A 24,348-nucleotide genomic window follows, 5' to 3' on the forward strand; every position below is an offset into this window, starting at 1 on the left:
CGCGAATCGGTGCCCAACTTCTCTATGGCTAAGAAACAGACAAGTCTGTCTGGTAACAGGGGTATCGAAGAAGAATTGGAGAACCTGCTCCGAAATTAATGTTCTCGTGGTGTTGACAATAATCTTAAATCATCACCCGTATCGCTCATGACGTGGCTCATTGAGCCATGTTGTGAATTGTGAGCTTTGGTGATAGTCGGTAGTTTTCTGGAAAGGAGAGCAAAGTTCGATCGGAACAAATATGGTAGAGAGTGACAAGCAAATTCAGGAGTGAAGTATTTGGCTAAAAAGCAGGAGGAATAAGGATAACGACAAGAGACAATGGGCGGTCTCAATGGTGAGGTGGAGGGAGTTCCTGGGAGGGCGGAGCGCATCTTCCTAAAGGCCCGATCAGGACTAGCGCATGTCGGCACAAGGATCAGCTCGTGCTCATACGCAGTGGATCGAACTATGACAGATGCACGTTTGACTCAACAGACAGCATATATGAAAACGTTTGGGCTCAAATTGCATCACTTAATATTACAGGTGACTGCATCTATTGTGTTGGTTTCCGCAATCTAGGTTGTTGCTTAGGTCCATCATCTGCCTAGCCATGTCTCTTGTTATATCAGCTCAACGATTCCATATATATACCTCATGTAGGTCAAGTTGCGAGACTTATGCCCGTGGGTTCTATCCATTCATACATATGTACCTGATTGAAACCTAGGGGGTTTTACCAATGGGAAAAGGCATAAGATTGACAAGCTCCACGAATGCCTATCTTCTGCCAGAAGGAAGATGATACCTCCAGTCAAAAGCTGTCTCGAACATGCCCTAGATTGGAATAGGTATCCGCTGATAACGGGCAGCTACCTAGACACTGAACGATGACACTATCCTAAATATGGATATCTGATTTGATTCATTTGCAGACATGGATAACGAGCCACCGGAGATAGAGCATGAACCTGAAGGGGGTATGGACTCGGACGAGGAAAGCGACAACCAGTCTATGATCTATGTCGATGGACGAGGGAACAGGGACAAACGATGATGAGACATCCACAACTCATAAGTCGTTGTCCATTGGGCCCAACGATCATACTCACGAGGCGATTGACTTGAGCTCAGATGACGATGAGACGAGTTCACAGCATGCGTTGCAGCACGAGTCATCAGATGACGATCTGTATCCTGATACGCACACTCCGATTGGGCTGAAGACGATGCCAGTGGAGGGCAATATCTCCCATCATGACATTGTTGATCAAATGAATATGGATTTCTCTGAACGGGTTCGATCGTGGACTTGGCATGAGAACTGACAGGAAATGGAGGGAGTTGCAAAAGCAAAACCTATGGTGACGGCCAAGATTCTATAGGTATTGGGCGTCTTTGTTCAGCCCTATCAGATGTAGGAACCATGCCACTGTAAATCAATTGATACGCACGATCCTAGGCTGTGCCCAACAATATCTGTAAGATCTTCGATTCGACTGCCAGTAGATAACTCGACTAGTTACCTTCGAAGTAAGCAAATACTACGCTGCACATTGCACCATGCCAAACAGCCAAAGTCGGTTGAGGTCATTACTAGACAGCAAATAGACAAGATTACTGTCTGGCCCCATGAAGAGCAGATACTGAGTTCATACTGGAGGAACGATAGTCTTGGAGAACAAGGAAATAACTCGATATGCGCATTGAAAGGCTCCCTCTCGGATTGCCATCTACGGTCAATCCTGCCTTTTGCCAGAGTTGTTGTACAGTTTCCATCAAAGAAGGGCCGAACAAATCTTTTTGATTTTTGCATGGATACATTCATCAGCGAGGTATCGGGACATGGAAACTCATAAACTATCCCGACCCCCATCCAAGAACTTCGGTTATATCCAGTCCATACCGCTTCCTTCGCCTTCAAAACACCCGGTCGATTTAATAATCTAGAACTTGGCAAAAGACTTGACAGCGCGCGAGGTCTTGGGGTGAACCTTGAGGACGTTGAAGCGAACCTAGAACAATAGTCAGTTATAAGTTCATAGCGGAACGTGAAAGGTGCCATATTCGACGTGCGACGAAATAGCAAAAGTGCGTAGTTTCGCCTATTGCTCGAAACGGCGAAAGGGACCAAGATTAGAATGAACGTACAGTCTTGCTCAGAGGACGGCACTGGCCGACGGTGACCATGTCACCCTCCTCAACACGGAAAGCGGGGGAGACGTGGGCAGAGAGGTTCTTGTGGCGACGCTCGTAACGGTTGTACTTGGGAACGTAGTGAAGGTATTCACGGCGGATGACGAGGGTGCGGTGCATCTTGGTGGAGACTGCAGGAGGTCCGTTAATACGTCTCTTCCGAACGCAAGAAACAATTCCACTGTAACTCACCAACTTTGCCGACGAGGACACGGCCACGGATGGACACCTGGGAGGTGAAGGGGCACTTCTTGTCTGTAAACGTCCAAAAATGAGCATTTTTCCAAAATATGAACTTGGCGATTGCAGTGTTTTCGGCATGGGTGGTCTTTCCGAGATTCAAGCGTTCGAGTGTCGGTTGCGAATATTGGCGCAGGAGTAAAGTGTCAAGGATTCCTGGCCCCTCAATTGCTCCAAGCGATCCTCCAGTTTTGCCCTGTATAACCTTGAAAAGACCACCCACCCATATATTCCGCCACCATATTCGAATAAAAACTCAGCGGAGGTCGTGCATACCGATGTAGGTTCCCTCAATGGCGGTCTTGGGGGTACGGAAACCGAGACCGACATCCTTGTACCAGCGGCGGCCCTGGGCGGTCTTCTTGGAGGAAGCCTTGGCCTTGGTGTTGAGGAAGATGTGAGGCTGCTTCTGGAAAGCGCGCTCCGACTGGACGGTCAACTCGGTGGCCATTTTTGCGGTGTTGTTCGACGAGGAAGCGGTGTCGATGAAAGGTCGGGTTGTCGGCTGTCGAAGATGAGGAAGATTCGTCGACCATCCGAATCTTTGGTAATTCGTAGTGTGCGGCGCTAGTCCCGATTAGGACTAGGCTAATTGGGGTTAGGGCTCTGCCGCTCTGCGTTTTGTTTACATCACGTGACTACGGCGGCAACGCGCTTTGGGCAGGTGCGATAGGAGTATGATAGCGGGCTACCTTCTGTTTGATTTCGAGATCTCAACGGCTTTCAGACCTAAGAGCTTGCAGGACATGCACTCTTGATCTAGTTGTGAATGCGCCGGCTCGCTTGCCCATAATGTCAACTCGAAACGACTCCGCGGGTTTGCGACCGCCGCGATCTCGTCGGTCTATCGCTCATGTGCCGCGGTCGAAGATGACGTCTGGCTTGGACAAGGAGAATGCAACCGCAGATGTTGATGCAGCCCATTCATTCATGAACAACACCAAGTCATCTTCAATGAGAGATAAGAAGTCTCGGAGCAAGAGTCTGGGGCCCGGCGGCCTTGATGTCCTCCAGAAGTCTAATGGCAATCGCCGCCAGGTAGCTACCAATGGAAAGCCACATGCGCATACATAATTCTAACATCGGGGTTTCCCAGTCTACGGCTTCTTTCCCACTCAAGTCCATCCTCAAACCTACGATACCAGTGTCTCCAGTGCGAAACATCCCATCGTTCGAGGAAACGCGCCGACGTACACCCGGTCGTACCCAACAAACCCAGGACGGTACAATGGACGAAGATGGTCAACAAGCCCAAGGAAAGGAGGGGCTCTTAATCGACTTTGAATCAACTCCAGGACATCCTGGCACAGCCAATGACAATGACGACACCACGAACCCATTTGATACATTCAATGCAACTTCTGCTATTCGCGAGGAGATGGCTGCGACCAAGGAGCGTGATGAGCAGGAGCGCAAAGAACGAGAACGACAGAACATTTTAGATAAAAGAGCGGCGCGAAGGAAATCAATGGGTTCGTTTACTTCAGCATTTTATAGGATCGACTATTGACACTTGTTCACCTAGCAAACCGCCGAGTATCATTTGCCCCTGAGGCAACCCTGCACACCTGGAACGTGGTGGAAATCCCGGACGACTCAACTTCTTCCTCTGCCGCAAACTCTACAAGACGTGCATCTGCCGCCACAAACTTCCAGAATCAGCCTGCCCCTACTTCGCCTGCAACCGATGCTCCATCTTCACCGCCAGAGTCCGAGTTCGGATTCTCCCCCGTCCGCACGCAAGACCTGGAACAGATAAGAGGTCGCCATTCAGCTACAGGAGGCGACGAGAGCCCCCGTGATTTATCATCCAGCCCGTTCAGCGGAAGTTCAGTCAACAGTGAAGATACCGGTGCACAAAGCATTGCCGAAGAAGAAGATGGCGAGTCTTCAGGATCTGACGACGAATTTGATGCCGAGAGCACTGCCATGAGCATGGATGATATGACAGCACGCTCAGGCATCAGTGCTCAATCAGACGTAACTTCCACTTCAAGCTCCAGCGCACGCCTCAACGAAGCGCTGCGACAGGCCGCAAACGAAGCCGGAACTGAGTTTGGTGAGGATGAAGAGGTATCAATGGAAATTGCAGACCAAGAGATCACTGGTGCTTTCCAGCCGTGGATTAAAAAGGGCCAAAGACAAAGCTTCGACTGGGAAGATATCAGCGCACGACATGATCAAGAGAACGTTGATCCATCCAAGGAAGCCACATCCCAGGGGTTACCACAGTCCGATGACTATGAGGATGAAGACCTTAGTATGGATGTGACAAATGCAGTAGGGCGTATCCTTAGCAAATCCCCTGGCCGTCGCCAGAGCACCGCTCGTCGCCAATCTCTAGCAGAGGACTCAAGCTACGGGGACCAAACGATGGAAATGACTAATGTCGTTGGTGGCATCACACAGCAATATTCCCCGTCAAAGCATTCTGACATGGCCAACGATGACGAAGAAATGACAATGGAGTTCACATCGGCTGTCGGAAAGATCTTGGGAAACCGACCTGCTAATACCTCTAGCGCTGATCAGATGAACAATGATGAAGACAATGAATCGGAGGCCGGCATGGACATGGAAATGACGGGTGCGATTGGGGGCATCCTACAGTCGGGGATCGATGCAAATGACAAAGTGCATGCCAAGTTGATGATGGAGCTTGAAACCGACTCTGGCCAACTTGCCAGTTCGCCTTTCCAAGACAATGTCCGACAGTCTCCTGCCAAGTCCCCTGCTAAATCGCCATTGGCTTATCAAGTCGGCGCCGTCGCATCTGAAACGGGAAGCCCCAGTCTAGCACCTGTGCGTGCTAGACCTTCTCGTCGTGCCTCCACTACTGGATCTTCGGGCACACCTGGATCGGTCAGCCGGCAACAATCGACAGATACCAAGACATTGACTCCCCCTAAACAATCCACCCCTCAAGTGAAACCCACTACCCCAAGCAAGACTCCTCCATCCGGCAATGTCACATTCAGAAGTGCTTCGCCGAAGAAGCTCTTCCAACCCGAGCTCAAGGCATCGGCAGATAAGCGGAAGTCTTTACGCAAAAGCTTGTTCGAACTTAACAAGGCAACTGGAGAGTCCACGCCACTCTTCAAGCTGCAGCCACCCGGGAGCCGCCGTTCTTCTGGCCTTGGAATTGACAAAGAAGGCCTTGGATCTCCTCGCGTAGCAGCCATCCTTGACAGGCGCCAGTCGCTTGGAGACAGCACGCCTCACTTTGTTCCGCAAGATCAGCCCCCAGCTGGTGTGCGCTTTGAGGATCCTTTGCAGATGCAGGCCGAGGAAGAACGTGACCGGGAAGAAGAGGAACTCCGAGAAGATGGCCATATACCGGGGCCGCAGTTAGACCGGGACGTGACTTCGAGCCTGAAGGACATGATCTCCAACCTAAGTCCCAAGAAGAATAAGATCGGTAGCCGCAAGAGTCTTCATGTTGGCGCTGCTCGTGGGGTTCTGGGCAAACGCCCCGTGGAGCTGGATTTGGATGAAGAAGAAGCTGAGAATTCGCCCAAGCGATTGCGTGGCCATAATGTCAGTCCTGTCAAAGGAATCAAGTTGCCCGCGCCGATGGCCAAACAGGGCAACGTTGGCCGATCGATGGCTTCGCCCATGCGTAGAGCTGTTAGCTCATCACCTCTGAAGGAGAGTACTACGCCTTCCCAGCAACCGCGGAGTGTTTCTTCTGAAACCTCGACAACTCCCCTCAAAAACGGCATTGATGCTCTTCATATTGCCTCTGATCCCCAACAGCCAGCAGAGGAAGAAGACACACCCGTTGAGGATACCCCCGTGGAACTGGAGCCCATTCAGTTGCAGGATTTCTTGAACATGACCAACATTCACTTCATGGAATTGACTACGACAAAGAGACGACACACGACTGCCCCTGGCAGCGCCACCAAGAAGCTGGTGCGACGATCGGGGAGCACCACGCCCAAACCTGGTTCGATATCGTTCGATGATTGCGTGGCAGCGGGCTTTTGTACGGTGCCCATGCTTGAACTATACCAGCATGTAAGTTCTACTACATCGGAATATTTTTACCGTTTGCTGACACTGTCTCTAGTCTTGCCGAGAGTTGAAATCCTACATTTCCGAAGGACGGCAAGTGATCCGTTCCATCGAGGCAGAAACCTATGCCGAGAATCCACCTCTCTTCCAGGAGTACATTACGGCTCCGCCTGATATCCGAGTGATCATGGACAATCAATTCCGCAACGTCAAGACACACGCTCGTCTGCTGAGCAAGGCTACATGGTACGAATGGCGGATGAAGTTGCTCGAAGGCCTCAAAGAAGGCCTCCTGCGCCACGTGGAAGAGATGAAAGCAGATGACGAAATGCTCTCTGAACGAGAAGAGTTGCTTAACAGACATGTACCTCTACTGGTGGAAAAGCACGCCACTCTCGAACAAGAAGCGACTACCCTACAACAGTTGGTTGATGAGATGGAGAATTGTGATCAAGATGAACTCCGGAGTACGCGCAGCAAACTCTCCGAGGTAGATTCTGAGATTGCAGCGAAGAGACTGGAACTTGAGCAATTGCAGGCGGAAGTCCGGGAAAAAACGAACTTCATCGAGGCTGGAGCCGAAATGCGTGATGAGTTCCTGGCTCAGATCAAGGAGGCGGAGCGCGTGAAGGAAGAATGCCGTGGCTGGAGTGCCCGAGAAATTAACGAGGTAAAGGGTACGTATTACCGCTAAAAACCGAGCCCCGTGTGTTGACTACGTTACTAATTGGGTAAAATAGCCTCTGTCCAGCGGATTCAGAGTCAAACCGGCTGGTCGATAGTCTCAGCCTCGACCCCTTCGGATGCCCCAGTCGGCCCACTATTGACGATGGCCTACCGTGATCAGCTCCAACTGCAGTTTTATCCCGGAGCTTTGGCATGCAAAAACAGTGTCCAGGATGAGAAGAAGAACCATCCCATGGAATTGACATCCCAAAAGAACGCCATCATCTCTCCAATTGCATCGCTGGTTCTCCACTCGCTTCAGCAACACCTGACAACAATCCAACAATCCACCGTCGCACCCAAGCAGCTCTTGCGGTTTATCTCTAGCGCATGGGACCGCACAGTCGGACTGGAGAACGAAGCGCGCATGCTGGAGTACTGTGGTGTTACCCGTCTCACCTTATCCAAGCCTGAACAGGGCTCTCCTTCTCTACGTGCGCGCTGCACGCTCCTCGATAACGCCGGCGTCTCCACAGCTGACCGCAAGGGCGCCGCGCCGAAACGCGACGGCGCCAGGAGGATCGATGTTGATTTCACCGTCCGTACCCGCATTGATGGAGCCGATGCGGATAACACGGTTGGTTCCTTGGAATTTGACGTTGACGTGCTCGCGACCAAGATATATGGGTTTGGAACAGGCAACAAATCCGGTCTCTCTAACAAGGAAGTGCGTAACATACTCAGCAAGGGCCTTGACCGGGCGAAGAGCGATGTTCAGTTAGGAAGTGGCGTGTGGTGCAAGGCAGTCCGCTCACTCACAGCATCTGTGTTTTGATTTTCGGGGACATTTTCTTTCGACTTTTCGCGGTATAATGAGGTACTACATAGTAGCGTTTGGGAAGGCAAGGCGCAATCTTTTTAAGCCCTACTTTGGGCTCGGGGAACAGGGGACAATGCAATTACTTTACGGTATCTCGCTGGGCGTTCTCATACCCCTTCTTCATTTCATTCTCATATCCACCGCTCACTTACTTTCCATCGCTAATTCCCATTCCTTCTCCCCTCTTCTCTCCGGAAATACAACGCTAAAAACGACAGTCCACAAAAAGAACCAACCTCACAACTTCAACCTAAAACAACCCCAAGAACCCATTAGGCCAAACCGTATCAGCACCCTGATTCGTCTCCTCCTGACCTTGCGGTATATACTCATATCCCAACCCCGTAGCATCAAACCCACCCTGCGCATGACCCTCTACGGCCGGCGCTCCGTGGATGTAAGACTCAGCAGACAGAATTGGCATTGACGGGTACGCATCGGCAGGTTGAGATCCGTCCGGATGTGCATGCGGGAAGCTGTATTCTGTCGGGAACAGTCCGGCGAATAGATTGCTTCCGTAATCCCAGTCGCCGGCCATGGGCATCTGGAAGAATTCGGGGACTGCGTTGCTGCTGAATGAGTCTGGGGAGTGGGTTGCGTTTAGGGTTGTTGGTGTTGATGTTGAGTGGGGTTGGGATGCTGGGAAGTCCTGGGAGAGGGGCCAGGGGAAGGTGTTGCCTGTTTCATCCATGTATGTGCTGCTTGGATTTGTGTTTGTGGTTGTGGGAGCGTAGGTGTTGGGTTGATTAGGGAGATATGAGGGTTGCGGTTGCGGTCCGGGTTCGGTGCTACTTGGGATTGGGCTGATGGGAACCACGTAGCCGGAGGAATTGACTGGCGGCAGGCCGTCCAGGGTATCGGGGATACTGGTGTCTAGTCCGTTTGGGGTGGGGGTAGTTGGTGATCGGTGTCGGGGTACTGTGTCGGGGGTCATTGCTGTGCGGAGGGGTGTGGGTTGACGTTGACGGTGTTGGGTTGGGTGTGAGGATCGGGAGGAGGTGCGTCTTTTAGTGCGGGGTTTGTGTTCTTGGTCTGCTTCGTCTGGGACGCGGGCTCGCTTTTCGTCTTTCTCGACTGCGACTCGGGCGATGCGTTCGAGGGTCGAGGACATGCGGGTCATGACTCCGGCGTAGTTGTTGGGTCCGTCGCCTGGTTTTAGGGTTGCGAAGAATGTGGAGGCGATGTTTAGGGATTGCAGGTCTGCTCGCACCCTTGCGTGGCGTGTGTCTCGGAGTATACTTGAGAATAGTGTTGATGCTGCTAGGAATACGTAGTATAGTAGGGACCTGATGTTGGGTGTGAGCGGAGTTTGGCATAGAAGAATGAATGAAGAGAGAGGGGGTGAGCTTACCAGGTCCATGCGATATCTCCCCATGGCATATTATTGACGATCTTCAAGGTCTCCCGAGCAGCCTGGGCGCCGATAGCTGCTGATCGAGAGGCATGTGCTTTGCTGACTGACTTGAGCTTCTCGGAGTCTTCCCTGGCTGTTATTATGTAGTTCAGGAAGAGCGGTACCCGGTGAATCATGATCATAGCGTTGTGGTAGACGAAGTGCAGACCGATTGAGGCAAAGCCAAGCAGATTGTCATTTTCGGCAGATTTCATCTTCGGTTCACTGAGATTCGGGGAGTCACGCTTCCATTCTTCAAGCTCGGCATGTAGTTCCTCGACCGTTTTGTATATTTCGACAGGAGGCCTCAGCAAAGCCTTGGCAGAGTACAAGCGACTGTAGATACGGCTCTTGATGAGCGCCATACGACAAAGCTGGCGGAAGAAGGGAATGTTGTTGGCAGCATCACCATGCCTGTCGTTTTCCAATTCTTGGGGAAGAGGGACGTCAAAGTCATCTTGATGTTGCGATGGGGCATTTCCAATCCTTAAGCATGTACTAAAAAGGTCATTGGTACTGGATCTCATGGTCAATTCTACCGCTGAGAATGTCTCACCTTTGGTCAATGACAAATGCAACCCAAAAGACACGCCGTCTTTCTTCTTGTTCAGCTGGGCTAAGCCCCGGCCTTGCGATGTCTCGATGAAGCCCCATTCGGTGAGCAGATCGCATAGCGGCAGTGATGAGGGGCAGAGCTGACTGCGTGCCAGAATTGCCTCGAAGGAAGAACGCCTTTGGAAAAGTTAGATGGGTCCTTTTAGTAGACGGCGAAGTAGACGTACCATGCTAAGCAAAGCCTGTATACTCAGCAGGTCGGTGCGCTTTAAGGCTAGTTCCGTAAAGACCGACATGGCATTTTTGAAGTACAGCGCAGCCTTCTCCTTGTCCTTTTCCAACTTGGAGCTGTTTGAATATCGATATTCGTATGCCAGACAGATTACCATGTTGATGTTGGCCCAACGGGCAGCATCATCGCAGGTCTGCTGCGTATATTGCCACTCGACCATCTTCATGAATGATGACTCAAGGTAGATGGGGAACAGACGGTTGGCCGTCCGAAAGAAATCCTTCATGAGAGAGAATACCTCCGCCCTTGAGGGCAAGGGCTTGAAAACCTGCGAGGCAAAAAGATCGTGAAACACATCTGGTCGCCACTGGTTCCAAGGGTTCTCATGGATGGATTCAGGCGACACAATTTTCAAGAAGCCGACCTCGCCTGTCTTGCTCTTGATCCACTCGATCCCGGCCCTTGACAGAATTGACATTGAGCTTGATTTCCCTGTCCATTCCGTTAGCTGATTAGTCTGATACCTCATCGAGCACATGGACCTTTCTCTTACCAAAATATCGAGAATCGTCTCGTTGGTCCACTCTGAATATGGGCGTCCCCTCAAGATCTGGTTTATTTGAACAAAGGGACCTGAGAGCCCTTGACTGTTGGCTCGAAGTAGATGGGCTGTCTTGACCGTCGTCATCAAGATCATCATCATTAAAGTCGTCGGGGCTTATATCGCCCTCCTGCAGAATGCCCGCCGTCCTCAACAGCGACTCAACCTTGACAAGACGGGCTTTCAAAGACTTGACGTACTCGTCAGTACTGCGATGACATTAGCCATGATCGACGGTCCAAAGCAATAGGACAATGGGTCCGTACCTTTGTGGATCCTCCCGCTTCTCATGGCGCACCGGAAAGACACAGCGGGTATTACGGCGCATACATTGCACGCAAATTGGACTAGACCCTTCTGTTTCACATTTGATCTTTTTTCTGTGGCACATCTCGCACGCCTAAAATAGCCGTTTGATACCCGTCAGTAAGGCTGCAATTCCTCAATTCCGGACTCCGGGGAAGGACTTTTAGAAGATAAGACAAAACCTACCCTCGGATGTTGTCGCGTCCATGATGTCGAATCCATGGGCAATTCGTTCTGGTAAGAGAACTCGTTCATTTGCATTGACAGCTGGCTATGGATTGCCGCTGTGAGGTTATGCGCTCATGCCAAGACTTTGTGGAAAAAATCGGCTCAGCGGTAATGGCGCCTTCAACCCGGGGGGATCTCTGAGTTCTCTGTTTCCTCGCTCAAGCCCCTACTGGTGTCTTGATTATAAGAATATGCAGTGTGAGAAGAAGAAAAAAGAAAGGTATGATTAATCAGGGCGGCCCCGGACGTCGGCACTCTCGGAGTCCGTTATGTGACTGCCGGGGTGACCTTGGTCCGGTTTTGAGGCGGGGTTAACTTTCTGAATCTCCCAACATCGTACTTGGCTATCTCTAGACTCGGTTTGAGTGTGGGTTATACATCTGGAGATGCGATTTTGATAGACAGTTCCAGAGCTACACATGGGTGAAGCGGGGCTTATGTTTGACAGTCGTCGTCATCGTCGGTGGAGTGCGAACAGTTCGTACGGAGTAGAATGTACCCGTAGGCCGAGGGACCGAAGCAATGATCGTCATTGTAAGTCGAAAGGTGAGATTAATGAGATTATGAGCCCCTTCTTAATCGAACTTTTCTAGAAGCAAAGCAGATAAGCTTAAATCCTGGACCCGAAAAAATCATCCATGATTCCAACCCTTCTATGCCACATCCGGACATGACAATCCCGACAGCAATTCAGATCGCTCCAGGCAACAGATCTGACAAATGGAGCAAAGGGACCCCCAGTTAGAATTATACAAAGATTGGGCGTTTGGCTGCACTATGTTCTACTCGAGGATTACAAGCTATCGCATTTTCCTTCTCAAGGCCTCGGCACTATCCCGCTAATCCCTCATCATTCGGCCAACTACGATTGGAGTTGTGTCGATTGAAGACATGGGCCTAGCCATGGCCAAACCCCAGAAACTCACGACTACCGCATTGTCACGGTCGCAAAGGGAAGAAGACACAGCGTCAATCCCCAAACATGAGACACCTCATGGCTGGGAACTAACGGTCCCCTCCGGGGCTCTAGTGCGCAACACATTCGATGTGTGCTCAGGGAGTGAGCAAGGCAAATAGATAAATAAAAAATCCCGGCTGAACATTCAGACCGGACTCATAACCTGTTTCCCATGGTGACTACCGTACCCTAGGAAGATGCCCCTCCATGAGCGTGGCATGATATGGTTGTTGCTGGGATGGTCTTTGATCTCCTCCGGACACCAAAATGCATTTATCCACACCGTACGCGCACGGCTAAACCGCCAAGGTCGAGCGTATGATGCGCACTGTAACGTATCTCGAATGGCATCATCTCCTTGTGGTCGCTTCGCTTCCGATCCCAGTAGATCGTCATGTTGCGCAGCATCACCGCTGTGCGCATGACTTCCGGCCACAGGCGATCGAAGCGACCACAAGGAGATGAGGCCCTACGAGGTACGTTACGGAGTGAAACCGGATGTGAGCTTTCTCAGGATCCCGGATGCACGGTGGCTACTCCCCGGAGGAGATCAGAGATTATCACAGCAACAATGCCACGCGCGCGGATCCGCTCAGCAGATATTGAGATCTTACCTTCTGACCAGGAACCAGTAATTCAAGGCGACTACATACTCTCACTTGTACCTCCATGTAACGCCATAGCGACAGCGCAGCGTATCGCAGATGCACATGCATTGGAGTACAACTGGCAACCTCCGAGCAGCGATCGAAGACATAGACAGCCAGCCCAGGCGGGACCAAGCTGCAGTATTTGTAGCTCAACGCGGTGTCCGCACAACCGGTGTCAGACATGGCAGTGCAATTCTCCAGACCAACTACAGCGACGGATCCCCATGCGGAGGCACTTCGGTCTTCGGGTCGATGGCGGAATGATGGGCGGGCCAAAGCACGCAAGACTGGAGCTGGAAGCCTAGAAGAATCTAGTGCGGTGTTGTCTGGGATGGTGGATCTGCCCCCTGCATTTTATGTGGCTGGCCGACTTTCTGGATATGAAGCTTGTCTCAACTCGGAAATGTGGCGCATCCACCCTCAAGTTATCCTTTGCTGCGCTTAACCAAAGGGCTCACTGCGCTGTCTATCATGTCCTTCTCCATTGCGCAGTAGGAATCGATGCTGGCGGGGTTGCTAGTATTGTTGAAGGATCCTTTCGTCGCACTGCTGATTGCCGTGACATATGGATAGTCGGGATGAGTCCCAAGGCATACCGATGGGTTGATGAAAGACGTGGGATCGGGAAGGCGTTCTATACCGAGGGTGGCTGAAATGGGGTCGGGGCCGGTGTTTATGGAGGACTGGCCAAGGCAATGGAACCACGGAGGATACCATTTTGAGGAGGAAGATCGGACCCGAGAGTATGACGGACGACGGCCGAGGATGCTCAGATCATCCCAGAAACGAGAGACATGTACGACATGCTATGTCATCACGGGTCGAAAGGAGAGAGGATTTTCCGGTGCCAAGCTTTAGGCCTCCAGTTCTTCGTGATGGACACGGACCAGTACCGCGTCATCTTATAAGACTAAGTCTGTGATGTTCGAAAGGTACAAAGTACAGTTCTTCGGTGTCATGTAACAAGTACGAAGTCTCCGTGCTTCGTACGCTATTACGTCGAGCGCGTATCCAGCAAGAAGCCGAGTGGGGATCGTCGGCTCGGGCCCTTTTTTTCTGCCAGATCAGCGTAGCTCGGGGGATCTGGAGATATAGGAAAAGCTATGCCTACAGGCTATTCTGATTGTATATGCTTTTACGCAGTATAATTATCTATCTCTATCACTACCTCTATATTCCGACTCTTCCTACTACGTAGTGTATACGCAGTAACACAGTATAAGATCTACATCTACCCTGATCACAAGGAAATCACTAACATAGAAAGCGGTCAACGATCAACCAACCACATGTCGCGATCACGACATTTCTCCATTGTATCAGATCATCGAAAGTCCCATCTTGCTCCCCATTGAGCTTCCACTTGTAAGCCTCCGTAGTCCAAGTTCCTTTTCCCTTCCCCACCCTACTTCAACCCCTGCAATAACTCCGACTATCGTGATTCGTTCAAGTGGAACTTCCGCGGCAGGCGACGATGAAAGTAGTGCTCCTTCGAGGTGATCGTGGCCGAGGACTCAACTTCGGTCTTCCTCTCAATTGATTTCATTCTTTTTTTTTTCAATACTCAACCAACTGCGTATTTTTTTGATCTGATTTTTCTTTTCCCTTTAATTGTCTGCGATCTGATTGCTTCATTGCAATAAGGAGATTCCGGCCTCATCTGGGGATCTCGTCTAGATTCAAACCCCTCTTCTCTTACGCATTAAGGCCAAGAAAGAACCCTGAACTTTGGAGGATCCCTAAACTCTTGTTTCTTCTACGTCTTCATTTATTCTCCTTGACAACCATGTCGGGGGAACGACCACCTATGCCAGCTCCAGGCCCCGTCTTCGATAAACTTGAGAACTTCAATTTTTTGATGTCGCGCCACGATCCCGCGAACAAGACCCGACAGTACTCATTTGACACTGATGCAGGGCTGGTCCCGTTCGGCAACGTCAGCATGGATTACGATCAGACAGAAGGCATGGGCGGTCTATCTGTCAGTTCCTACGAGAGTATAGATGACGACCGCAGCTCTCTTGATCTCCGGGGCTATCCCTACCAAGGTACGTGTGTCAAGCTTTGAGATATGTTGCCCGAAGTTGCATTCGTTACGCCATGGCGCCTTCCTTGCGTCTGAGCTTCTAGTTTGGGGGCTTAAAATCACCTGTCTGAAATTTGAAGTTCGATCTATCTGTTTGGGTGTTTCATCAGGCCCGGGTACCCAAGTATGGCATATCCGGGTTGGAACACCCTGTTTCCCCTATCACCTCCTCTTCCCCTTCGTACGCAATTCATATGAGCATTGAATAGCTCAAGAGCTGCAATGACAGGGGTGTCAGAGCAATTGAGTGCATTTCCATCTCCATTGCGGGATGAGAATCACCGTCGGTGCTCCTATTCCCCATAGCGAGCACGCAATCCTGCATCCAAATGACAACTCCCCCGGTTGCCTGCTCATGTTTAACTGCACATCCCCTCGAAACCCTTGAGCTTGTATCCTTCGGGAGAAAAATGATTTGCACTTCCCGCTCCATGGGGCTTAATACTATACCTTCGGGGCCATATCGACTTCGATCGCTTACTTCCTCCCTAGGCCCTCCCGGCGACAAGTCCGTCAACTACAACATGCCAGAGCACATGATGCCCTATCCAGCTCACTCAATCTACCCGCCAATCCACTATCCGCCCGACGAGCTCGGCCATGCACCAGGGGCCCTCACGCCATCTGATGTCTCCTCGTCTATCTCCCCACCAAATGGTCAGATGGGCAACACCAAGTACAGCACTTCCATCTCAAGCGACCGCATCGCCGACGCCCTCAACCAAGAGGAGGGTGTCCGCGGCGCAGCTGAGGAAGATCGTCGGCGTCGAAACACTGCCGCCAGTGCCCGCTTCCGCCAAAAGAAGAAGCAGCGCGAACAGGTCCTCGAACGCACTGTTCGGGAAACCACCGAGAAGAACGCCTCGCTCGAGGCTCGAGTTGCTCAGCTCGAGATGGAGAACCGCTGGCTGAAGAATCTCCTCACGGAGAAACACGATGCCGGTCCTCGTCTGCCGCCTCCAGTGAGAGATCCCGCCACCCTCGAGGTAAAAGGTGCTAGCGGCAGCACCAGACAGAAACATATTCAGCCCAAAAAGAAGGGCGTCGGCACCGAGGAGTGACGAACCAAATGGAAGAATATGTTATTTTTGTGTTGTCTGTTTGCGTTGCTGTTCTGTCTGTCTCTCTCTTTGTATCATCTCCCCGCTGCGGTTCTCCCTACGAATCTCGCATTCCTCTTACAGTTTTTGCGACGGTGTCTGCCCTCATCTCTCCCCTCTGCGCCAGTCATATCACAACGACAACGCAGAACGAGACAGATGAGAAGAGCAGACAACAAATGACGATGTCACGACCCTTCTCTTCTTCTCGTTTGCCCCGGCTCCACCTTCCGACCGTGGCCTTTTCGACTTCCAGGGATGGTCTTTAACCTGCGTACCTCTTCATTCCGATAATTGAAATCTGAAACCCCCCTATACCCATCCTCTCTACTCTCCTCCACATCTCTAGTGGGTGCTGGTTCAGACCCCGGGAAGTCGAATGGAATCTCCTTGTTCCCCGTTTGCGTTCTTGACTGGTTTCTAGTTTATACTTTTATATCGGATATCTTTTCATTGCTCTGGGATCTGTCTGTTCTTGGTTTTGCAACCGCCCTCTCGCTAGCTAGCTACCTCTGGGCCCGCCCTGCATGCAATATAATCTGGCTTTCCATCTTATATCCAACTATTTCACTCTTTCGATCGTTTGCTTGCCAGGGGGATGGATACACTGACTTGGTCTTTTCTTTCCCCTTGCTTTGCCCAGTAGCTGGGTTCGTATAAGGCAGAGAGATTAAAATGTAAGACTGCTGGTGATGACGTGCTATATCAGAAGGATTCGCTCACTGGTGTCGATGGGCATTGGAGGGAGATGCAATAGACGGTGTGTCTTGGCTGTACTTTTTTTCTGGGGTAAAGGGTCCATCTCCACAGGTTGGCTCCAGGGCTGCACTGTTCAGTTTGATGGACTGCGCTACAGATCGTGCTACATTTTCCTAATCAGGTGCGAACTACATAACTACATGTAGGTACCTACACGGGTATTGAACGGCTTAAGAAGGAATCAATCCATTGAACATAATTACCGTGGACTATCGTCGAACGCACCAAGAAAACTCCAAAAAAGAACAAACAATCCAACGTAAGATGGTATTACATCAATTAAGTAGAGTCGATGGGAAAAGAAAACAAAAAAGACACGTCACTGCAGTGCATAAATCTGTATCCAGCTCTGCGGAGAAAGAGAAAGAAACATCTGCTGACCCACACACGCCCGATGCAGAACACAATCTGGGATAAAGTGGGCACGTTAGCGCAGATCCCGAGCACGATCCAGAGCCATTGGATTACGACATTGACTGCCGTCGATGTGAGGAAAGACAGCCTCGAATATCGAAGAAAAAGTTGCATGGCGTGATTGATATGCCTCCTCTTTGAGAATAACATCGAAAGAACAACCAGGACAGAAAGAAACGCAGACGGTAGTGTATCAAAGATCAGAAGGACGCGGAAAAGTTCAACAAAAGGAAGGTGGGGACGAGGAAAGAGGAACAGCAGGAGAAGCACACTGGTGAACCTCAGTTCGAGATTGCAGCCGTCAGATTCGTGAAAAGATGTTGCTGTAATATTTTTTATCTCGCAACACTCTTTAGGCAGTAATGGGCTCGCGCTCTTCCTCGCGACCTCGCAGCTCCCCATCAATGGTGCTGACACCATCTTCGCCATCCTCGTAGCTGGGGTGCTGGTCAGCTGGGAGCCAAGAGTCGCGGTCCGCGGGCAAGGGCTGGTCCTGTGAAGACAGGTCGACACCCTCGTGATTCTTGTTGAGGTTGGAGCGGTGGCGCTGGGAGAGGGTACGGGAACGCTGGGAGAGGCTGGACTTGACGACTGCCTTGGAGGTGACCCAGTTGCTGAGCGCATCCTCGCAGTCCTGGATGATGGCCTTGGAGGCGTCGTAACCGTCGTAGGCGTGGCGGGTCTCGCCGGGAGTGACGGGGGTGTCGTCGATCAGGTCGAGGAGGTGCTTACCGTAGCCGGCGACGATGGCGACCTTCTCGCAGTGCTCACGGAGTGCATCGAACTGATATTGGAAGGCGGCCTTGACCTTCTCGCGGGTGATGTTCGACAGCTGGGCCTCGGCGACCAGGGACTCGGCTTCGGCGCGGACGAGCTCCTGCTCCAAGACGACGATGCGGGGCGAGTTGGGGTCCTTGTACTTCAGCTTGGCGATCTCATCGGTGATCTTCTGCTTGCCTGTATGATTGATGTCGGTCAGTTAAAGCTCATCCAGGAGTTGGTTGCCACGCTGAGGTAGGGGGGATCTTACGATCTCGGCTGGGCTGTACGGAAGCCTCAATGTTGCGGATGCTCTTGATGGTGACGCGGTACTGGTCGTAGCGGTCGACGAACAGATCCTCGAGCTCACCGATCTCGTAGATTAGCACTCCGAGCTTGTCCGTCACATCCGACACATCCTCATCGCAAGCTTCACCCCAGATGGAGAGTTGTTGCTATGGCGACCGAATTAGTTTATAAGTTCCCCAGGGTCATCACATCCCAGTTACATACAGCGACTTCCATGCGCTCACGGGCGACGAGCTCCATGCTGCGCATGACGTTCTTCTCCATCTTGACGAGCTGCGACAGCTTCTTGGCAAGGTCGGGCCCGAAGGCACCGGCGGCGTTCTTACGGAATGCATGTCCTGATGACGGTCTGTCAGCATATTCATTCTCTGCCAAAGTGATATTTTCAACGACTGGTGTCCTCCGAATCCGCCAATGCCGTCCCTGGAGGGGTGGGACAAAAGGTGATTGCGGCCCAATGTGGCAGCCTTTGAGCTGACGACACACAGCCACCAGAAAATCCAATCGTCGAAATCGATCGCATGAGTGATTTCAAGCGCACTCACCGATTCCGCCCTTTCCTAGCCATCTTCCGGTCTTGGTTGTGGACAATGGTGGTGGTGGGCTCTCGATCTGCGAGGCGGTCGGAGCGCGCGACTGGCGCATGGAGTAGGTGCGATGCATGATGGGCGGAAAGTAAAAGGGATTGGCGGAAGGTTGAATGAAGAAGGAAAGATGAATGTCGAGCTGGTTCCTGCAGGAAAAGAAGTTAGAGAAAAAGAGTTTCCTGTGCCTTGCGCAGTAGTGACGTGAGGTAAAAAGAGGGGCGCCTTTGATTTTTTGGGAGTCGACACGCACTTGACCTGGACAGATGTGACGGAAGATTTGGCTGCAAGCGGATGAGAACAGGGGTTGAGATTAATAGGCAATGACAGTGGAGAGCTAATTATTGAGGTGATGTTCTGGGAGAAAAGCTCGAAGGTGACGTCGACTACTTTTCCAGCGAGGTGAAAAAGGAGAAACAGCCAGTGAGATGTGAGCCTCGGAAATGGGCGGATGAACACCAAAGGAATTACCCAGACACACTAGAGGTGTCAGTTTCTGCTAGTTCGTTGCGCCAATAGCGTCGATCTGGTTGAGTTGCATTTATCGAGTCTCTTTCACGATCGCCGACGTCATCGATCCCCCCTGATGTCATGAGGTGTTCCTGCGCCAAGAAAGACTCGATGGGAATTGGGAGATCAAGGTTTAATGTTGCATTTTTTTTTCCTTATGTGTGTAGCACGAGAAGCAAGTCAAGGGTAAGAAATGTATCTGTAGACTGTACCTGGAAGAAGAGATCGAAGCACCTTTTCCACTTTCCCCAGATTGACGAAGCTTGGTACGCTAAAATCTCGGATTGCTTAATTTACTGGACTCGCACATCTTCTACATACAGCGGTTCGAGACCCCATTGCTTGACACTCCACAAGTCCCACTGATCGCTCTGATCGCCCTCGAACTCCTGTTCGTGGGGAAGCCACATTGGCTTCGTTTCTCACCATCTTTGGATGAGGATCTAACCCTTCAGCGCCTACTTCCACCAAACACATATCATATCAAGACTCAAGAGACACCGCGTTGTACAAGACCATACATTGATGTGCTCAAAAGTTTTACACACATTGATCCTGAGTGAATTCGAGAGATAGTATGGAGAATTAATTTAAACCCATCCACCCTGAACTCCGAAGAAGTCATTGTAATTTGTAACGGCTGGTGCCCGCATATGGCCACGTGACTGCCAGTATGGAGTGATTGGAGTCTCACTCCGGACGCACCTGGCAGTTTCGATCATTCTGCATCTGCAATTTATCATTGGCTATGGCTCCACTGCTATCTGCACTATCAACAGCGCGCTGGTTATCGACCTGTACCCCGGTGCCAGTGCTAGTGCAACGGCTGTGAACAACCTGATGAGGTGCTTGATTGGGGCTGCTGGTGTTGCCGCTGTTCACCCATGATTGATGCTCTTAGGTACTGCTCAGTTTGCATTTATTTTGCTTGCTGGCGTTACCGTTGCCATGATTCCTCTTCTTATGCTTGAAATGAAACGGGGATATAAGAGCCAGGCACAGTCATTAAAAGTGTGGGTGTGGAGTGGCCAATCAATCGGTCCTACACGTAGAAGCCTCGGATGCAACAGAAAATGTCGTATTTCCATAGGTCGTACAGCGCTTCCATACATGGAGCAGAGTCAGCTGTACAAGTTAATTAGATATATGCTTATAACCAATAAGATCCATTAGCTTACTGACTACGGACTTCGCCTTCAAGCCGCCCGAGCGAAGCGAGGGTAAACGGCTTGTGGTCTTGATATGCAAATTTAACAACTGATCATGATGCATCAGAGTCTGCACGACGTGTCTTTCGCTTCTTGCTGGTGCCAGCCTTGGCCTTGGCAGCTGATGCACCTCTCTTGCTTTGCTTAGGCGGTGCAGATGCTTCTTCCTCTCCGTTCCCACCAACTGGCTCGGAACCTGATAAGGTTCCATCAGTCTGGGCTTCTTGTCGTAGTCGACCAAATGCCCTTTCCATGCGGCTGGGTCCGCCTGTACGAGCATGAGGTGCAAAGGCACCCGCGCCCTGGGGACCTGTCATGAATTGTGTGATATTAGACTGTGTACCTTCCTGCTCACGTCGATTCATGTCACGAATAACCGGCACCAGGACTTCGTCGGTTCGCTCTTGACTCCAGCCGATGGTCGTCATGAGGAAGTTTCGGAGACCGTTCAGATCAGGTACACCCCATTGGAATTGGGAGGGGTCATCGTCAACCTCGGGTTCAAGATATGCCTCGTCAACTCTGCTATCAGGGAACGAAGGAGGCAAGAAGATCTTGGATGCCTTCTTTCGAAATCTCTTCCGGAAGCCACTGTGCGCATCTTCTGGATTATTTGTCCCTTTTTGTAAATCCGTCCACCAATTGCGAAACTCTTCGAGGGTGGAGAACTCGGTAAGAATCTCGAGAGCGGTGACGGGACCAATCCCCGGGATGCCCTCAGTGTAATCGCTGCCCAATAAATGGGCAAAACTGATAAGCTTCTGCCGATGAAGCGCGTACTCTTTCTCCAAGTCTGATGTCAGGTAACACTCGACGAATTTGCTTTGATTGAACATATTCTTGTAGACTCGCGTTCCTCCGAAGAGGAAGATATCACTGTCATCGGTGACAATTCCGTCCACGAGGCCTAGCGAGACTAATTTGGCACACTGAGCTTCAGCCTCCATGGGTGCGGTGATATAGGGCAACCCGAAAAGCGTCAATAGCTGTTGACACTCATTGATCATGATAGTGGTCACCTCGTCGGCATCACGACGCTCATTTCTCTGCTGAGAGCGTAGTTGTTTCAGTTCCTGCTCGTAGTCAAATGCTTCCTGGATAGGAGCAGCAGAATTGAGAGTATTGGCGAATCGCACGTGCTCCTCACCTTCAGCTGCAAGCTGCTTGAACAGATCTTCATCCTCCGGGTCGCTGTAGTCCGCTTGATCTTGCGCGAAAGCCTCCGGCTGATCGATCTCTTCAAACAGTTGAGGATGGGATTGGGGCTGCGCCTTTTGATGAGGCACAATGGTGATTTCAGATGCTTGCGTTGTTGGCACTCGAGGAAGAACATCTTCAAAGTCCGGCGAAAGAGAATGTTCACTGCGGGGTCGCTGCTCATCAGGGCTGAGCTCTTGTTTCTGGGTTTGTGAACTGGTACTCTCAAACGCCGTTATCTGATAATCTGCTTCAATACGAGGTTGAACGGGCTCGCCCAACGGTTTCTCGTCAGCATTTGTGGAGATGTCGTGGTAGATCTTCGCAATTTCCTCTGCTTGAGAATGTTTTGCAGTTTCGGTATCTCGGGTCTCTTCTTCCTTTGCTTCCTGCATTTCCCTTTTCTCCATTTCCACATCTGCTTCTTCTTCGTCTTCTGCTTTCTCAAGGTCAATGACTTCCTTGGTGATGGACTCTTTATCGGACATCGTATCAACATCGATGATGTCTGGCGAGCGACGATTTGAGAGAAAAAGATGGTCTTGCGCTGCGAATTGCTCATCGTCCTTCCCCGAATCTTCAATGGGATCAACAATGAACCCTGCATCTGAGGGTTCACCAACAAACCATGGAGGAAGTGGGTCTGCCTGCTTTGGTTTCTTCTCAGATTCCTTTACAAAACCGCCTGCATTCTCATCCATGCCAGGCTTGTTGTTATCTGGGGTGGATTTGGTGAGCTTGATGGATTCAAAAGGAAGTGGACCACTGAATGCATTTGGTGCATGGGCGGCCTTTTTGGGGACCTTTGTCCTGGCTACGGCCGCGGCAAAGTCCATTCCATCATCGCTCTCAGAGTCCGGCTCTGGGATCATCTCATAAGATGGAGCTGGCTCAACCGATCGACTGATCGGCCGTTCAGACACAACTTCATCATTGTTTTCATCGGGCATCAATGAAAGAGCAATGGCTCGTTCGAGGTCATCATCGTCACCATCAAAATACTCATCGGTGTCGTTGTTTTGCTGCAGTGCGCCGATGTTTCCTTCGGCTTCAACGAAAAGCGAGTCATCTGCGGCATCTTGCACACGACGTTCGTTTACCGCCTGTCGCTGTGCAGCTTGGCGCGATTCTTGCATGGCCGTTCTCATGTCGAAGTCTTCGTCGGTTTGCTGTTGAAGTGCTTGGTCGAATACACCGTCACGAAGAAAAGGAAGCCTGGGAAGTCGATTTAGACCCTCGATTGGAACGTCCTCGAAGGCATCTTCATCAGACAACTCATCATCATCGGACACCACTTCAGGTCGATCTAGATCGATGGGCTTGTCTTCGTATCCTTCTTTGTTCCCCACAACGCCTAGGACCCATCCACCTTCATGTTCGCGATCCTTCACAAGGACGTACTCCCTGCCGCGTTCTCCTGCGATACGCTGCCCAGAATTGTAAAATGCCTCTTCCCCGTTCATGCCGTTTATATTCATTAATCGTTGCGTAAGGTCATTACGCTCTGCGACACGCTCGATTTGGAATTTCGAGAATGCCATGCGATCGGGAAACATCGTATCCAGCTGTTCCTTCGAATAGCCCATGCGAAGCCGACTCCTTAGCCTCGCTGCATTCAAGATGTTGTAACGATCAGTCGCTGGCAGACTGAGGAAAAAGGGGCTGTCGAAGTCGATTTTGGAGAAATCGTAAAGATTGATATCTTGACCCTGGTGGAAATGTCTGGCATACTCCTCTAGCTCCTCTTGAGACATGATGCGTGGATCATTTGGTGCACCCATTTCTTGGAGCGAAACGTCCAAGTTGGGTAGGTGATATGCGTCTTTTTTCTTGAATTTTCGACCTTGTTGTTTTTCCTTGTCTGTCATGAAAGCCTCCTCTGCATAAACAGGAACATCTGGCACCTCTTCCTCCTCTTGTCTCGGATGCCTATTGCGTCGACGAATAGCCTCTTCTTCCGCACTGCGTTGCATTTGGACTGCAAGCAATTTTCCTGCAGTTCTCGCCGCATCCTCCCTGTGACCTTCACGCCTTTTCTTTCGGCTAGCGATTGTCTGTCGTTTCATAACCGGTGCCCCGCCATCGAAGACGAAGACGGGCCGAATGCCGAAATACAGTAGTTTGCAAATGCGGCGAAAAAATCCAACAATGTGAGAGTTGCGGAGCGCATTGCCTTCTTTGTCTCGTACCGCTTTCAGAAACTGATAGATCCAGATCGACGCGTCGACGGCCAGTCGTCTCTTGTTCAGCGTTTCGAGTTTGATCGGGCGAGCGCATGGCTGCAGGACTGTCCAAAGGCCCGTGACACCCATCGCAAGTCAAAGGAATGCTTAAATCATGAAGGAGTATTGGGAAGGTTTTGCATCGTATGAAGAAGTACACATGAAGCGCGAAAACGATTGTGGTGATTCCAAGACCTAGTAAGCAGGACACTGCGAGCGGTGACGTGGGCATTCGACCGCTTCGCGCCTTGATCGCGAGATCACGTGTGAAATATTGCCTGATGCGGATTAGCGTT

The 24,348-nt window shown here is 51.0% G+C and overlaps 7 protein-coding genes across 7 annotated transcripts; 3 read left to right on the forward strand and 4 right to left on the reverse strand.

Moving 5' to 3' along the window:
- Positions 1-1,004: 1,004 nt before the first annotated feature.
- Positions 1,005-1,310, forward strand: N7515_007094 (uncharacterized protein; the record flags this gene model as incomplete). Its single annotated transcript, XM_056667838.1, has 1 exon — positions 1,005-1,310. The coding sequence occupies one exon, from the start codon at positions 1,005-1,007 to the stop codon at positions 1,308-1,310; it is 306 nt and encodes a 101-aa protein (XP_056521434.1).
- Positions 1,311-1,928: 618 nt separating this feature from the next.
- N7515_007095 (40S ribosomal protein uS17) lies at positions 1,929-2,869 on the reverse strand (the record flags this gene model as incomplete). The annotated part of the gene is made up of 4 exons (XM_056667839.1): positions 1,929-1,997; positions 2,134-2,309; positions 2,371-2,433; positions 2,695-2,869. The coding sequence occupies 4 exons, from the start codon at positions 2,867-2,869 to the stop codon at positions 1,929-1,931; spliced, it is 483 nt and encodes a 160-aa protein (XP_056521435.1).
- A 341-nt stretch (positions 2,870-3,210) lies between these two features.
- Positions 3,211-7,936, forward strand: N7515_007096 (kinetochore-microtubule binding complex subunit SPC105; the record flags this gene model as incomplete). Its single annotated transcript, XM_056667840.1, has 5 exons — positions 3,211-3,456; positions 3,515-3,890; positions 3,944-6,438; positions 6,491-7,112; positions 7,176-7,936. The coding sequence occupies 5 exons, from the start codon at positions 3,211-3,213 to the stop codon at positions 7,934-7,936; spliced, it is 4,500 nt and encodes a 1,499-aa protein (XP_056521436.1).
- A 295-nt stretch (positions 7,937-8,231) lies between these two features.
- On the reverse strand, positions 8,232-11,329 carry N7515_007097 (transcription factor domain-containing protein; the record flags this gene model as incomplete). Its single annotated transcript, XM_056667841.1, has 7 exons — positions 8,232-9,267; positions 9,333-9,872; positions 9,931-10,106; positions 10,157-10,653; positions 10,715-10,971; positions 11,029-11,162; positions 11,255-11,329. 7 exons carry the CDS (start codon positions 11,327-11,329, stop codon positions 8,232-8,234), a joined length of 2,715 nt encoding a protein of 904 aa, XP_056521437.1.
- A 3,361-nt stretch (positions 11,330-14,690) lies between these two features.
- N7515_007098 (bZIP transcription factor) lies at positions 14,691-16,051 on the forward strand (the record flags this gene model as incomplete). Its single annotated transcript, XM_056667842.1, has 2 exons — positions 14,691-14,952; positions 15,483-16,051. The coding sequence occupies 2 exons, from the start codon at positions 14,691-14,693 to the stop codon at positions 16,049-16,051; spliced, it is 831 nt and encodes a 276-aa protein (XP_056521438.1).
- A 1,564-nt stretch (positions 16,052-17,615) lies between these two features.
- N7515_007099 (Eisosome component PIL1/LSP1 family protein) lies at positions 17,616-18,994 on the reverse strand (the record flags this gene model as incomplete). The annotated part of the gene is made up of 4 exons (XM_056667843.1): positions 17,616-18,220; positions 18,294-18,477; positions 18,536-18,669; positions 18,877-18,994. The coding sequence occupies 4 exons, from the start codon at positions 18,992-18,994 to the stop codon at positions 17,616-17,618; spliced, it is 1,041 nt and encodes a 346-aa protein (XP_056521439.1).
- Positions 18,995-20,686: 1,692 nt separating this feature from the next.
- N7515_007100 (ssDNA endodeoxyribonuclease RAD2) lies at positions 20,687-24,142 on the reverse strand (the record flags this gene model as incomplete). Its single annotated transcript, XM_056667844.1, has 1 exon — positions 20,687-24,142. The coding sequence occupies one exon, from the start codon at positions 24,140-24,142 to the stop codon at positions 20,687-20,689; it is 3,456 nt and encodes a 1,151-aa protein (XP_056521440.1).
- Positions 24,143-24,348: the final 206 nt, after the last annotated feature.

Source organism: Penicillium bovifimosum, assembly GCF_028826915.1.
Source record: "Penicillium bovifimosum strain IBT 22155 chromosome Unknown utg000005l_segment0_segment0, whole genome shotgun sequence".
NCBI classification, from domain to species: Eukaryota; Fungi; Ascomycota; class Eurotiomycetes; order Eurotiales; family Aspergillaceae; genus Penicillium; species Penicillium bovifimosum.